This window comes from Saccopteryx leptura, chromosome 1, assembly GCF_036850995.1.
Source record: "Saccopteryx leptura isolate mSacLep1 chromosome 1, mSacLep1_pri_phased_curated, whole genome shotgun sequence".
NCBI lineage: Eukaryota > Metazoa > Chordata > Mammalia > Chiroptera > Emballonuridae > Saccopteryx > Saccopteryx leptura.
Genome location: NC_089503.1, coordinates 181,095,709 through 181,112,880, shown reverse-complemented (window position 1 = coordinate 181,112,880; position 17,172 = coordinate 181,095,709). Strand labels below are relative to the sequence as shown.

Genomic DNA, 17,172 nt, shown 5'->3' with positions numbered 1-17,172 from the left:
TTTAAGGCAATATATCCAGGATAAAAACTCACATACGCATGACCAGGTTGTTGATTCTAAGCTAGAAAGGAAGGGCACTCAGAATAATACTTTCCACAGGAAAAAATTATAATTAAAGTTTGTTCTATGTGCTAATTAATAATAATTTTGTAATTGTATGGTCTGACTTCAGTTTTGCAGCAACACATACATAAAAGGAGATCTCTTGTCTATCTGTCCCCTTCCTGGTACTTTTCCATGCCCTGCCCATGTCCTCAGAGACAAGCAGCAGCTTGGTGATGAGTAGGATGAGATTTATGGGATAAAATCACACTTTGATGGCTCTGCCACCATCAAGAGTGACCCCAGGGAAGCATTACTTAATGTAATTGCAGAGAACTCCAGAAATGCAATGGTGAAGCCACTTTCATTTCTAGATTGGTGACAAGGTACGTGGGGTTAGACTGAGGAGGCCTGTGTGTCATCCTAGACATGCTTATTTATTTACCCCCTAATTTTAAATTGGAATGTTTCTCTGAGATGGTGCTTTTGAACTTCCATTTGATATAACTACTAGCACACTGTCCCCTCTCACTTTGGGGGCCTCATTTCTGGCCACCACGGAACATATACCTCATACACAGAGGACTCCAGAAATGCAAGCGCATGCAAAATGTCATCATGGTGGCATCCCTCTGCACAGACTCTGCCCAAATTGTAAAGTGAATGAAGCCATTACTCATTTTGATTTGCTTGGTCTAAAACAGTGGTTCTCAACCTGTGGGTCGCGACCCCCGCCGGGGTCACGACCCACAGATTGAGAACCACTAGTCTAAAAGGAAGAGGAATAGTGGACCCAGAATCAGGCCTCTGTTCAATCCAAGGTGAGTTCAGGTGGTCATGTGTGGCTATGACATTTTTCTGTCCACTCTCCAGGGTCCTCTGGCTTTCTTGCCCACCCCCTAAAAGAGAATTTTTGTTTGTTACCTCTTACCGACATTTATTTTGACAATTTTTTTCTGAGAGCCCATCCTCATCCTCTCCCATGATGTCCACGGCTGAAAATATTAACGCAACAAGAATGGCAAAGCAGCACACCAGGGCGAAGACCACAATGCACTTCTGTTGGGACTGCAGGAGAGAAAGAAAATGAAGAAATGTCAGGGAAGCAGCTATTGCTTAAGAAGCTCAAGATCTGATAGCTTTTCAAGAATCCTCTGGGAAACAATTCCTGTCATCACAGCCAGAGAAGGGCTGCTCTCTGGGTGAAAATGCCTAAGATCGACATGCTTACTCCTCAACACAGACCTCAAACCCCCACTAAATATATTAGAGCCTAGTAAATATACAACCACTATATCAAAACTTCCAGACAAGTTTGCTCTTCTTCTAATCAAAAGCAGTCAAGTAAAGTTCATTACAGGGTCCATTATTGCAAATTAAGAACAAAACACAGAGAGGCTTGATAATATTTTCTGTCCTCTGTTATGACCACCACCATCCAAACTCTATGGGATTTAGACCCAAACTCTGTATTCTTCTGGTTACCCCATCCCATCTTGCTCTAAGACCTTTATGGTGATGGCTTCCAAAGAAATGCCCCTGGGTGCTCAGTGTGTATTGTGCACTTTGATCAGAGAATTGGATCTATCAGACGCTAGTATCATGAGTCACTTAACTGATGCTTACTGACCCATGTGGTCAATTAACCACAGTTTATTTCTAAATAAACTGAACACACTCATAACGAACACTCATACTCTTGATATGATTTTCCCTTAGAAACACAGGCTGAGGGTTAGGTGGTCAAAACCTTATCTTTAAGCTGAAATGTAATTTGAGACATCCCTTGTCTCAAAGAAGATAGGGCCACAATAATTGGGCAAAAGCCATGGACGTGGGACAAATAATTTTGCCTGCATTCCATTTATCAGATAAATCTGGATGCAAAATGAAACAGAAAGGATTAATTTGAAAAGTCTTTGTGCAGCTTTTAGGATTATTTCCAGGAGGAGAAAGGCCGACCTTTAACAGTGCAGCCAGGAGATCTTCATTAGTGGTCGGACACATTTATGTGTGTATACACACACACACATACACACACACACACACACATACTTCAGAGCTTTCCTGAAACCACCTGGCTTGCCTCCTCCAACATCTGACCTGCCTTTTATCCCTGTAGTCACATACTCTCCAAAAAAAAATCCAAGAAACCTCCCAAATCTCAGGATCCTGTTTGTCCAGGGAAAGGTTACAGAGAAAGATGTCATCACAGAATAAACGATGCTTCTGTGACCAGGTGATATCTGGTCAAATGGCTTTTTTCTTTTAATGTTTTCTAATCCTCCCTTGGGTCTCCTTGTCCAAGAGAACTTTGTTCCAAGCCCGTTCCTGCCTGTCGTTACGTTTTCCCACTCCACACTCAGAGAGGAGGGGTGGGAGAAGCCCAAGGAAGATACAACCACTGTTTTCCACTTCAGGTACTGGCTCTCTCTAAGGCATGGATTCTGTTTGAGTCTTTCTATTTCCAGCACCGAGCAAGGTGCCCCAAAACTAGAAGGTGCTCAAGAAACAGCTACTGAATAAAGAAAATGAAAATTACAATGGCAACTTTTGAGAATGCAGATGAACAAGAGTTTTCTTTTGAGACTCAGTCCTGACCAAAAGACACATAATGCAAAAGACACATAATGCAAATCATTCATAGTCCCACTCTGACATAACAGCCACTAACATTTTATTCTAGTCTTTCCCATACTGCATCTACCTATCGAACAATCTGATCATATTGATCTCACACTACATATAGTTTTACATTCTGCTTTTTCCACTTGATCATGTTTTTAATGTCATTCACTATGCTTTTATTTCTTTGGATTTCTCCTTAATGGAGTTCTCTGTGCTTCCTGAACATGTGAGATGTTTTCCTGCCTTAATTGAGGGAAGTTTTCAGCTATGATATGCTTGAACAAAGTCTCTATTCCTTGTTCTTTCTCTTCTTCTTCAGGAACCCCTATGATGCGGATGTTATTTCTCTTCATGTTGTCACAGAGCTCTCTAACAGTTTCCTCAGACTTTTTGAGTCTCTTTTCTTTTTTCTGCTCTGCTTCTGTGCCTTTATTTATCATGTCCTCTAACTCGCTGATTCAATTCTCCACTTCATCCATCCTGCTTTTAATTCCTTTCATTGTGTTCTTTATTTCAGATATTGTATTTGTCATTTCTGACTAATTCTTTTTTATTATTTTAATGTCCTTTTTTATATTTGCTATCTCTTTATTTAGGTTTTTGTAATGACCATCTATTGTTGTTCTAATATCTTTGAGCATCCTAACAATTGTTATTTTAAACTCTGCATCTGTAATTTGGTTATATTTGATTCATTTAGGTCCTTTTCTGGGGATTTCTCTTGGTTCATTTGTGTTGCATTTCTCTGTCTCCACATTTTCTCTGTGTAAAGGAAGGTTTTGGCCCCTGGAGTCCACTGGGTGTGGCCTCAGTTCCCTAGGTATGGTCTGTCTGCAGGCCCACCACCCCCTCTTCTGTTGCTGCCTAGGACTTTTGGATTTGGGCTTTGCTGATGCCTGCCCACTGGGGCTGTTGCTGTGGTTTCCACCTCTCGTTCACGGGAGTGGCTGTGCTCACGTGCTCGAGTGCACAAGCCTTGGTGGCCTTGGCCTTTGCCCCACCCCTGTGGGTGGCGTTATGCTCAGCCCTGAGGGCAGTGGTGAGCACCTTTGCTCAGCTGCAGGTCTCCACCTGTTTCCGGGCTTTCACCTCGCCCTTGCAGGAGGATCCCACTCGTGGATCGGCTGCTATCCTAGGCTTTACCACCGGGCAGGACTGCATGCCCACGCTCAGCTCAGTAGCGGAACTCTGCCTGTTCTGGGCTTTTGGCTCCACCCCCGCAGGAGGAGCCGGCTCCCAAGTCAGGCCACAAGCCTCGGTTGCACGGGCACGGCAAGGTTGTGCTCCTGCGCTCTTGCTCAAGGGCTGGTCTCCACCCCTTCCGGGGTTCCCGCCCTTCTCCCGCAGGCTGGATTACAGGCTGCTGGCAGCTGGGCTTGACCGCTTTTGCATGCCTACTCCTCCCCAGCCAGGCAAGACTGAGCTCACACGTGAGCCCAGTGGTGGCCAGCAGGCTTCTGCCCCTGCCGACAGAACCGCCCCTCTGCGTCCCGCCACCGCCCTCCCTCCAGGGAGCCCTCAGCAGTGTGGGGTGCGGGCACTGCAGCTCAGACCCTAACACTCACTACTGTAGACCCGAAAGCTCCTTCCTTCTAAGCGACTCTGCTCTGAGTGCCATGGGGGAGCTTGTTTGGCTGGTGTCCTGCTTCCCTTTGCTGGTATTGCTGTTTCCAGGGGAAATATTCACTTCAGATTTGGGGAGGGAATCGACCCAGGGATTAGGGTGGCTGTCTCCCAAAATGTTTCTCCCTGTGCCTCCTAGATTACACTCTCTTCCTGCTACTCCGGTCCTCTCCTCTCTCCCCATCCCCCAGTCCCCGGGTGAGTGGTTGTGAAAGAGGTTTTCTGGGCAGTCCCTTTAAGAAGAATCCTGGGTCTGAGAAATCAGTCTCTTTCTCACAAACCGTATCCTGACTTGTTTCCAGCTAAATACTGTCCTTACGCCTCTTCCAGGCTCTGGGGCTGCAGGCTGGGGCCTTGTTCCTGGGACTCAGGACCCTCCCCTCTCTGCTAAACTCACTTCCCTCCACGCGAGTCTCTCCTGGCTGCCGTTCACTCCGGGGAGCTGGCAGCCCTCTCCAAGTTTCCGCTTTTCCTACCAGTCTTGGTGTAGCTTCTTCAGTGTTCCTTGGTTGAAGAGTCCTCTTAGTTTAGTCTAAAGTTGGTTTTTCTAGATGATAGTTCTTAAAATTCTCACTATGCTTTTAAAGCATAGTTTTAAGTTGTTGTATAATATTCTACTCATGGGTATATCATTTTTGCCTACTTCCTAAAAACTTTTTAAAGGCACTCATCTTACAACAGAAAAAATGGTTAAATAGTTTTTTGTTTTACCCATTTCCCTTATAAACTATAAACATAAACAAACAAACTTTTAGGAAGATTTAAAATAATGCAATGATAATTCATAGTAATGCAATCCAAGACAAAATAATTAAATAGTAACTCAAAAAGAACCCGGGGGCTCCTGGACATCACTTGTTATAAAGGCTGGGACCCAGGGCCAAGAGGCTGGAGCACGTGCCCTGCATAATGATGCCAGAGCCTTCAACTAAACAAGCATCAAAGCACAAAGGCCAGCGAGCACACTGGCCACTCCATGGTGCACATGGAAGTCCCAGGAGGGAGCCCATGCAGGTCACTCCCATTCCACCAGAGCCTGTATTGTCTTGTGCAGTTCTGTCAATGACCACATGGTTCTAACAGCTCAATGAACCTCTTTGTACACAGGGGAAAATAAAAAAGAATCCAGTGAGAGCAGAACAATTACACCACATCAGGTATATAGTGGGTACTTGGTGAATTAGTCCTAGTGAAGTTAATACTAAATGCTTCTCTACAACAACATGGATTTGTTCCCCTTTATTCGGAATTTTACGATAAAATAGTACATAAGAACTGTAGCTAATTTGTGTGCTATTGAAAGTACTTTGATGTAATACCCCCACACACTTCCATTAACTATTTTATTAATTTAATTCTATAGTACCAAATTCTATTAGAATGAACAATTGCGCTGGTTACTTTCATTTTAATGTCAAAGATGAGAACTTTATATTCTGACATTCATTTTTAAATGTGTCCTTGAAGCAGTGTACTATGACAATGGAAGGTCACACCATGACTTTCCCTATTTTCTTATCTAGTTTCTGCCTCATCAAAGGTAAAAGATTCTGTTTAAATGCTAGCACAAGAGTCTCACAAATTAGACCAAAATCTAGGCTACCAAGAGACGTATTCATTTTCAAATCCTAAACAGAGCATTTTGGGTCCTTCAGAAATCAATGTGAAACATGCTTTTCTGTTTTTATTGAATCTCAGGAGAAACAAAGTTTTAAAGGAGAACCCATAAACATGGTCACAATCTGAACTTCACTGATGAGCTCAACCTAGTAAAAGAAAACAAAATTTGAAATGTCATTATCTAGCATCAGTCAATTTGTACTTTTTGCTATTGTTTACATTGAAGCAATTTTCTAAAGAATTGCTTGCTTGGTCAGGAAATAAATCTAATTATGCAGACATTGAAAATATTTAAATATCATATATCCTTATCAAATACATTTTACCTCAAAAAGAAGAACACAAAGGATCTACAAAAATACAAATGAGCCTGACCAGGTGGTGGCACAGTGGATAGAGCATCGGAATGGGATGCAGAGGACCCAGGTTCAAAACCCCAATGCCGCAGGGAAGAATTGATGCTTCTCATCTTGCTCCTTCCTGTCTGTCTGTCCTTATCTGTCCCTCTCTCTGACTCTCTCTCTGTTCCTGTCAAAGAAAAAACAACAACAACAACAAATGATAATGTCCTGACTTAACAGATAAAGCAGAGTAATTTTATAATATAGAAAAATCAGGTCAGTAGAGGGGGAGGGCAGAGTAGCAGATCTTTAAACAGACATTTAACAGAATCAGAGTCCTGTCTAATTAAAATCACTGTAGGAATAACATGCTGCCTCCTGTTTTTCCTCTTCTCCTCACTGTTCATGGATTTATCACCTCCTTTTCTAAAGACTCAGATAAAAGTCCATCACAAGCCCTGTCCAAGGCATAGCTTATTTCCATACCCCACAGGGCATTACGAGAGCACTGCTCTGGCCAGCTGAGCAGAGTGTAAGGACAGCTGTGCCCAGCACCACTCTGAGCCACAGAGCTGTCACTCTTCCCAGAGAGAGTAGGGGAGACTGTGGTCTTGGGCTGCAGGCGAGCTGAGCTCAGTTGCTGTCAGGCTATTCATCAATCTTCCTCTGGCTTAGCCATTAATAGCAATCCCTCTTCAAGCCTTTCTTTCTTCCTACCAGACATATTTATCACTCCCTCAAAAGCAAAGAAAACCACTTCACCAATGCCCAGACCACAAAATAAATGATGAAACTAGGAAGAGAAAAAGAATAAGTACTGTTAACCTTAAAATAAAAGGTGAAAGTGAGAGGCAAAGCGCATTTATTTGAGATCCAAAAGAATTGCTATTCTGGAAGTGCTGTTTCAGGCAGAAACCCAGATAGTGTTCTGAGTAGGAGACAAAGGCAAGGGGTATTATTTATGTGAAAGGTAAGGGAACAATTACATCAATAGAAGAAAGGCAGATAAGCTAAGATAGTGACCCTAATTCTAAAGGATATTTTTAATTTTCAGCCCAAGAGTCATCAGTCAGGTAGTCATAATAATCTGCTTTCAGTTATCTTTGCAAACAGTTGTTTGCAATACATGGATGCTTTAGGCTCAGTCCAAAGGTTATTAAGCCCAGTGTCTCAAAGGTTTAAGGAGAAAGAGGGACAAGGCAGTTCCTCTGGGATGACAGCTCAGACTCTTCTTTTTTCAGAGACAAAGAGAGAGTCAGAGAGAGGTATAGATAGGGACAGACAGACAGAAATGGAGAGAGATGAGAAGCATCAATCATTAATTTTTCATTGTGAAACCTTAGTTGTTCATTGATTGCTTTCTCATATGTGCCTTGACCGTGGACCTTCAGCAGACTGAGTAACCCCTTGCTCGAGCCAGCGAACTTGGGTCCAAGCAGGTGAGCTCTGCTTAAACCAGACGAGCCCATGCTCAAGCTGATGACCTTGGGGTCTCGAACCTGGGTCCTCTGCATCCCAGTCTGATGCTCTATCCACTGCACTACCGCCTGGTCAGGCCAGTTCAGATTCTTAAAGGAGGTCCATTCACATTCTTCCTAAGACAGGGGTTGGGAAACTTTTTGGCTGAGAGAGCCATGAACGCCACATATATTAAAATGTAATTCCATGAGAGCCATGCAATGACCCATGTACATTACGCATTATCCAATAAAAATTTGGTGTGGTCCCGGAGGACATCTGTGATTGGCTCCAGCCACCCGCAACCATGAACATGAGTGGTAGGAATTGAATGGATTGTAATACATGAGAATGTTTTATATTTTTAATGTTATTATTTTTTTTATTAAAGATTTGTCTGCAAGCCAGACACAGCCATCAAAAGAGCCACATCTGGCTCGCAAGCCATAGGTTCCTGACCCCTGTGCTAGGAGCAACCCTCCTTCAAGTCCTCCATTCATCAAAGACATGGGTTCTACTTCCTCACCAAGGTTGGGTGCAGGGACAGTGATAATTAGCACCTCCAATTTACATGTGGCTTTGCAGCTTACGAAGCTATTTTGCAGACACATCTGCCATTCCTAGCTCTCGGCTTTCCTGATCCTCTCTCTGGTCAATGTCCTGAGCTGCCTGATCATCCATCCTGCCCCTACCAATTGCATCCTGGCCTTTCCCTCAGTCTGCAGGTAGTGGAATCAGGCTAGAGGTTGGTTTAGAGCTGTTTATGGGCAGAGAATGGTATCAGTTTGGCACCCATGTCTTAGATGCTTCTGTGTTATTTGCATAAGTACAAAGCTCCCCCCTCCCACATCCCCATTCTTCTTTGGGATAACATGGGTCCTATCCCTAGGAGCTGTGCTGTCCAATTCTATAAATGGTCTAAATAGCATTGCTTGGACTACAAGGACATCAAATCATGGCTTTCATAACTGCTTGCCTCACAGAAAAGAGTTTATTTCTTTAACAATAAACACAGCTTCCTACCACAAAAACCTCTGGGAACAACTGCCCTGCCATTTAATCTAACCAATGAAATCTCATATTCTAGATTAGGGACACAACCCAGTCCCAGGACTACCTGAAATAAGAGGCTTAGTATCCCAGGGGAATAATAGATAAATAAATAAACAGATAAACAACCCAACAGCAAAATAAATGACTTAATTAAAAATGGGCAAAGAATTTGAATAGACATTTCTCCAAAAATGACAGACAAATGATGCTCAATATCACTGCAGGAAAATGCTAAACAAACCCACCAGGAGGTACCACTTCACATTCACTAGGATGGCTACTAGTTTCTTTTCAATAGAAAAAAAGGTTTTTTGGGTGAGGATGTGGAGAAATCAAAAAATTAAAATAGAATTACCACAAGATCCACCAATTCCACTTCTAGACATAGACCCAAAAGAAAAGCAGGAACTCCAACTGAGTTTCATACCCATGTTCCTAACAGCATTATTCACAAAAGCCAAGAGAGAGAAACAATCCAAATTAATGGACAAAAGGACAAAATGATTCTTTGAATCTATTCATTGGCTAGGATATATGCATACAATGAAATATTGATCAATGTGAAAAAGATCGGAAATTGTGACATATGCTACCATGGGTGAATCTTGAAGACTCGAAGACATTATATGTTATGCTAAGTAAAATAAGCCCAACACAAAAGAACAAATACTGTATGATTTCAATTAAATCATACAGTAGTCAAATGTAGAGACAGAAGGTTGCCAGGGGCTAGAAGGAGAGGGGAATTGGGAGCTACTGTTGAATGTGGACAGAGTTTGATTTCAGGAAGATAAAAATTATCCTGTGGATGAATGGTGATGATGGTTGTACAACAATGTGAATGAACTACACATCACTGAACTGTACACTTAAAAACAATTAAAATGGCCTTGGCCGGTTGGCTCAGTGGTAGAGCATCGGCCCGGTGTGTAGATGTCCCGGGTTTGATTCCCAGCCAGGGCACACAGGAGAAGTGCCCATTTGCTTCTCCACCCTGCCCCTTCTCCTTTCTCTCTATCTCTTTCTTCCCCTCCTGCAGCCAAGGTTCCATTGAAACAAAGTTGGCCCAGGTGCTGAGGATGGTTCCATGGCCTCTGCCTCAGGAGCTAGAATGGCTCCAGTTGCAACAGAGCAATGCCCCAGATGGGCAGAGCATTGCCCCCTAGTGGGCATGCCAGATGGATTCTAGTTGGGCGCATGTTGGAGTCTGTCTCTGCCTCTCCACTTCTCACTTCAGAAAAATACAACAACAACAAAAATGCCCCTAGTTAAAATGCTAAATTTTATATCATGGATATTTCAACACAACAAAAAGATTTTCAAAAGAAAAACCTAACAACCAACAAATGCTGCTGAGTTTGGACTTTATTAGTTTGTCTTCCCCACTCAGGTCCCCCTTCAGTGGTCCAAAGGCTTCCTCTTGGTCCTGGCTCATTCTCATCTCACTCTGGGGTCTTCCACACTTCAGATGGCTTCTTCCACATTCCAACAAGTCAACACATGCTGATTACCAATGGTGCTCTGTGCTTCTCCTGTCTGGGCCATAACCAGCTAACTTTATTGGCTCAGCACAGGGAGATCTGGGATGAAAAGGCTTCCTTCAGGCAAGACTAACAGGCACTTTTCTTTTCTGCTTTGTATATAGTGTCACGCATGTGCACAGAGTTGAGTTCTCAGGTGAAATCAGAGCTCTTACCCATACGGTACCCAGCTGCCCTTCAGACAGCCCCATGCAATACACTGCAACCCATCAGGGTACTTGGTTACCCTCCTCTTACCGTCCCAGCCTATTCCTCTGCAACTATCTGCTTTCAGCTCCCTCTCCAATAAATCTCAGCTTATTCTCCTAATGTCAAGAGATCACAAATAAAAGCGTGTATGTTGGTTTGCACAGGGAAGGAGTTGGGGGCATCACCAACCATTGCTAAAATATCCAGGGCGCTCAAAAAAAATAAGAGGGAGAAAATGTGTTCCAAGAAACATAACAATATGCAATTAACAGCTGAGTTATAGCAAAGCTCTCCACATTTCGATATTTTTCTTTTCTACTTCTATAAAATATTTTTTTGAGTTTTATACCTTAGCGTACATAGAGGCACATCTTCTGGTTTATATTATTTTATAGCTGCTGGGTTTTTTTCTGACAAGTCTAATTTTAAAGTTATAATTTTCCTCCCCATGGTAAGTATATATCACCACCCAGTTTCTACTCAAGGCCATGCTCCAAAGATGAGGCCCTTTACTTCTGCTCTGTTTAGTGACTCAAACATCTGCTTTTATTCTATTACCCTACTTACCTTTTAGCAGATCCATTTGTTCATCAATTCCCCAAACAAAAGACACAAATAAATCCCTGCTAATATATTAATAAATGTTAATAAGCCTATATAACACACTTTATTTGTTATCTGTGGCATTCACTTAGAACCCCTTAGAATACTAGGGTGTTTTCGTTCCTGTGGATGACCAATGAGATGACATTTTTGGGCCAAAGAAGAAAGAGAGCTGACATTTATTGAAGAGCTCACTGTTCCATATATGGTCCAGAGTGAAACTTTCATATGCAGGGTGGGGCAAAAGGAGGTTTACAATTGTTTATATGGGAAATAATAATTAATAAATAATACAAGAATAAACTGTTTTAGGTACTCACAACCACAAACTTACTTTTGCTTGTCCCTGTATTTTAGGTTCATATATGTGAGACCACTAAGCAATTTCTTACTTCTACTGGGTATGTCCTTAAGCCCCTGAGAGCAATGGGTGGTTCCCCCCTACCCCCCACCTTTGGAGTATTTCACTGCAAAGGTTTAGTCCTTTCAACAATACTCCATAGTCACTGTCATTCATACAGGTTAAGAGATAAGTAAGTTGTCAGGGACCAGCATCTGGTTAGTGGTGGAACCTGAATGCAAAGTCAACACAGCAAGCTCACCTAACTGCAACCAGTGTCCTCAGTTCTGCAAGGGCTTCGATGACTCTCCTTCATCTTAAATTCCTTTTCTGCACATTTCTCTCTCTTTCTTTGCTTTCTCCCCATGCCCCAGAGTCCCAGACCAGCGATGCATTTCTTCATCCAAGTTCTACACTACTAATGAATATCCAGCTAACTTTGGAACAGTTTTGATCTTTACTCTTCACTTTCAAACTTTATCACATCTGTATTCAAAATACTTTGGAAACTATCCTCTGGGAAATCTTTAAACCAACTCGTTTCTGTCTTCCTGCTAGCTGATATTCCACAACACAACATTTTTTAATCAAAGTTTTCAATCTAAACCTTAGTGAAAATCCATTTTCATCATCATATTCATCCCACAGCCTGTGTTCCTGCTGCTTTGGGGAAGGAGGTGTGTTCCCTCGCTCCATGGTTTTGCTGTATTTCCCAACACAAATTACATGCTATGACCTTGTGATAGGAGCCCAATGCTGCTTGTGTGCAAATCTGCTTTGTTTGTTGAGCCCCAGGTACACACGAGCTGAAGAATAAGCATTTCTCTGGAGGTTATAGTACAAAAAAACCTACTCACAGCCAAATAAAGAACTAAATAGAATGAGACAGGGAGAGAGAGAGAGAAAATTTTGTCTGTTGCCAAAGGTGTCACACAGTAAGGTAAGATGTCCTTGGGGATCTTGAAGTTGGGATGCAAAGTACTTCATTATTTCCTGTGTTGTGCAACTGTTTTATAATGTACCCTGGTTCTACTTTAATCAGGTGTGGTAAAGTGACAGACAAGGAGACAATTTTCTTGGAGGAGAAGTTTATTACTTAAGAGTTCCCATGAGGAGGGGGCATGCTACACCACACAGGGTCACATGGGGAAGCACCAGGGCCAGTCAGCAGAGAGAGCATGGGCCAGAGTCCTGTGGTTTCCGTGGGAAGGAATAGGCTAAGCAGGGTAGGCACGTTGAAGCAAGTTTAGGATTGGATAGCGTGAATAATTTTGGTGAGTTCTGAGTGATAGGGGTGGTCACTAACTATCAGGTAACTTTAGGGCAGGGGTAATATTGGATTAGTGTGTATTAGATAAAGGAGGTGGTTGGGTGTTTGGACTTTGGATTTATGGGTTACATAGAAAAGGCCTGCCCATAGGCAAGCTGTTTGCTATCTGTAAGAAATTAGCCAGCCCTGGCTCTCCAGGGTTAACAAGATCACATTAAAGCATCATAAAGATTCAGAAAAAAACAGTAACACCATAATGAATATTATATTGCAATAGCCTATATACCAATTTCAACTCAAAAATAACATAAACCAAAAGAGGACCTAGAAATTAATGCCAGTGGCCCACATTCCTATTGTTTCTGAGCTGTGAACCCACCCTCACCAAAGAATACTGTATTTTAAAATGCCTAAAGCTATATCAATGGAAACATGAAAAAGCATATTAGAGTTGGAATCCAATTAGCTAGAATGATGTACTTCTCTATGCCAGGGGTCGGGAAACTTTTTGGCCGAGAGAGCCATGAACGCCACATATTTTAAAATGTAATTCCATGAGAACCATACAATGACCCGTGTACATTGTGCATTATCCAGTAAAAATTTGGTGTTGTCCAGGAGGACAGCTGTGATTGGCTCCAGCCACCTGCAACCATGAACATGAGTGGTAGGAAATGAATGGATTATAATACATAAGAATGTTTTGAATGTTTTATATTTTTAACATTATTTTTTTTATTAAAGATTTGTCTGCGAGCCAGATGCAGCCATCAAAAGAGCCACATCTGGCTCGCAAGCCATAGGTTCTCGACCCCTGCTCTATGCCATATTTATGATGAAATGTTCAAGGCCAGAGGTATGAGCTATAATTATCTGGTTTAATAACAGAACATTTTATATTATCTCATATGCTGTTTGTAACATTGAGTCATGCATTCATTAATAAGAGATAGGATTTTACATAATAATATTAAATTGAAAAGTAAATAAAAGGGTCTTCTTAATACTGCTATTAAAACTGTTGGTCTAATTTTGGACTGTGGAGTCTGGGGAGTGTGTCTCTGGCTTTTAGAAGGTACAGAAAGGGTCACTAATAGGAGGGAATCTTTCTTCAAAGCCAAGGTCCAATGAAGGGTTTTAGCAGTGGAAATCAGGAACTTTAATGACATTATCTATCATTTTATAATACACACTGAGGTCCTTAGATAAGATCTTGTCTTGGCAAAAATGAAATAATAAATGAAATATATTTGGATATACTTCAGTTCCCCAAGCCAAAAATAAATTACGCCACACATAATGGAATATTTGACATAGAAGCATGTTGGCATGAAGGTTTTGCAATAGCCTGACTGCCTAATGGTTAAAACACAGGGTTGAACAAAATTAATTCAAAAGACAAATATTTATTTAGAGCCTAGCTGAACACTATTCCAGGCCCTGGAGATTCAGCAACAAGCAACACAGATATGGTCTCTCCTCTTAGAGCTTCCATCCAAATAGGAGAGCCAAATAAAAAATGAGTCAATAAATAAGCAAAGTAATGGCCAATTTTGAGAAACACTGGGTAGGAAATGAACAGGCTGACATGATATTTCATCTGACAGCAAGAAACCCAACTCTCATTATCTTCAATATATTTACATAGTTGTTCAATTTTCCTGTGTGTACCCAACCTCCCAACCTGTCAGACCACTGCCTTCCACAGAGGCTTCCTCACTTAGCTCCACATCTGCCATTGCCTCCAAATGTCACAGGGAAGGGAAAACAAAAGGGACTTTAACTCTTCAAAATGATTTCTGTGGCTTCTGGTAGAGAACAGATCTTTAAAAGGGCAAGAGTGGTCTCAGGGAAAACAGGAGGTCACCTATTCACCCATTTAGTCAAGAAACAAATAACTTCAGAAGATAAAAATAAGTGAAAGAATCCAAATCATGTTTTGGTGGTAGAGCTGGAGAAGTGATTGATGAGTTAGTTGATGCAGGTGTGAGGGAAAAGGAGGAATGATGGATGATGCCTAGGGTTTGACTGGAGCAACTGATAGTGGAAACCTTCACAGAGATAAGAAAATACAAGAAAGGGAAGAGGTTTAGAGTGAAATGAAAGCTATCAAGAGCTGTACTTTGGAATTTTAACTGAAGATTTCTCTTAACATCCAAGGGCTAAAGTCATGTAACCAGTTGACCATATGAGTCTGGTGCTCACAGGTGGGGTCAGGACTGAAGATACCCAGATTGACATCATTATCAACATCGAAGGTGGCATTTAATGTCACTGGGAATAAAAGCCATCACCAAAGAAAAGAATAAAGATAAAAATGATAAGACAGCCTGAGGCCAAGCCCTAAGGCACTGAAACACTGAGCTATGTAGAAGAGGATGAGTCATTGAGGAAAAGATAGAAGGGGGAGCTGGGAGATAGAAATGTGATCAGACCATGGTGTCCCGGAAACCAAGGAAAGAGTGTTTCAAGAAAGAGGGAACATGTGACTATGTCAGAAGTTGCTGACAAGCTCTGTAACTCAAGAAAGATAACAAGTTCCATGGAAATTGCTGGTAGACTTGGATAAAAGCACTTTCACTACTGTGGTAAGAACGGTTGGAAGAAGTTGAAAAGTGAATGAATGAATGTCTTTTTGGCAATATGGAGACCTAGTTGTCAGAGAAACTTTCCCAATGGAAAACATACAAGATAGTTAATAAAATATTTAGTTATTTATTACATATGAGTGACCTTACATTAAAAATAGATATAATTCAGCCACAAGAAAATAATATCTTTAATTGTATGTATTTCATCAAAATAAACATTTTTATTTATTAATTACATTCAAATGGATTTTACATCTCTTCTGTTAAATTTCTTCAAGGACTGGTATGATTTTAGCAGAAGATTTATGGGTAAAACCATTTTTCTTAGGTCTAAAGTGACAGTTTTCTAGGATGAATTAGCTCCTTCCATTTTTTCCTTCGTTAATTCTATTGCTTTTTTAACTTTGTAGACTCTTATCTTTAAGAGGTTGCTAGGTGTCCCAATCTTTGATATCAGAACTCTTTTTCCCTTTCCTTGTTTTTCATTTACTCCCATCATCTTCTCCTTTTGGGGAGAAACCTGCTTCAACCAAGTTTTGTTTTCTATGCATTTTGTTCTCTCTTCATTTTCTGTTTACCTTTTCTTTGCTTTCCTGGTCCTGAAGCTTCTGCCTCTGCTTTTGTTTAGCTTTATCTTTAAATGGAAACTGTCAATTTTCATAAACACAAAATCTGCATACTACTTTCTTCTTAGTTCAATGCATTTTGGGCATCATTAAGAAGGCAAAATCTTGTTAAGACTAGAAAATCCAATATTCTTTATTTCATCATTTTTTTATGGCTGAGTAGTAGTCCATTGTATGGTTGTACATATCTTCATCCAATCATCTGTGAAAGGACATGTAGGTTATTTCCAAGTCTTGGCTATTGTGAATAATGCTTTAATTTGAAGAGAAGGCTGCATTAGGGGTGAAGTCAACATGTTACCTATAATGTATTTTCAAATGGATTCACTTAAACTAATGTGTCATCACTGGACAAGACTGTTACACCAATTCTTTACTCTAAGAAGCAATAACAGAGAAAAATATGCATTTACATGAATTTTCAGTAAGGACATTTATATTCACAGTAGAGATAGCAAACATTAAAAATTATTACATTTAGGTGGTGAATATGACTTAAAATTTACTAATTTTTAAAATGTTCACTATTTTTTAAATATAAAATATAAATATTTATTTTTATTTCTTCAATTACAGTTGACATTCAATATTTTTTAGGTTAGTTTCAAGTGTACACTATACTGGTTAGACATTTACATAATTTATGAAGTGATTCCCCCCCATTATGTCTGTTACCCACATGGCACAATAAATAGTTATTACAATATTATTGACTGTATTCCCTATGCTGTACTTTACATCCCCATGACTATTTTATAACTGCCAATTTGTATGTCTTAATCCCTTCCCTTTTTCACCCAGCACCCCAACAACTCCTCCCACCTGGCAATTATCACGTTTGTTCTCTGTGTCCATGAGTTTATTTCTGTTTTGTCTGTTTGTTTTATAGATTCCACACAGAAATGAAATCATATCGTATTTGTCTTTCTCTGTCTTATTTCACTTTGCATAATACCCTCTTGGTCCATCCACATTGTTGCAAATGGTAAGATTTCATTCTTTTTTATGGTTGAGTAATATTCCCTTGTATATAAAAACTAAAAGACCTAGTTAAATAGAGATGCCCACATTCATGGACAGAAGGGCTTATGTAGTAAATACAATAACAATCATGTTGTGCATGAGTTAGAGTACAATGGATGCAACGTGAGGCACCAGAGGGGGTGCTGTCCTGTTAATAATAAATCCAAGGTGTAATCATGGCAGGGGGTGACTGAGCCAGGGTGAAAGAGATGACAATTAGAAGT

The 17,172-nt window shown here is 40.9% G+C and overlaps 1 protein-coding gene across 3 annotated transcripts in view; it reads right to left on the bottom strand.

The window, feature by feature from the left end:
• PLD5 (phospholipase D family member 5) overlaps positions 1-17,172 on the bottom strand; it is a 264,686-nt gene that overhangs the window by 151,169 nt on the left and 96,345 nt on the right. For all 3 annotated transcript variants that reach the window (XM_066382203.1, XM_066382210.1, XM_066382219.1), the window contains exon 2: positions 974-1,110. In XM_066382203.1, the coding sequence (XP_066238300.1) occupies positions 974-1,110 (137 nt within the window). The remainder of the gene's footprint in view (positions 1-973; positions 1,111-17,172) is intronic.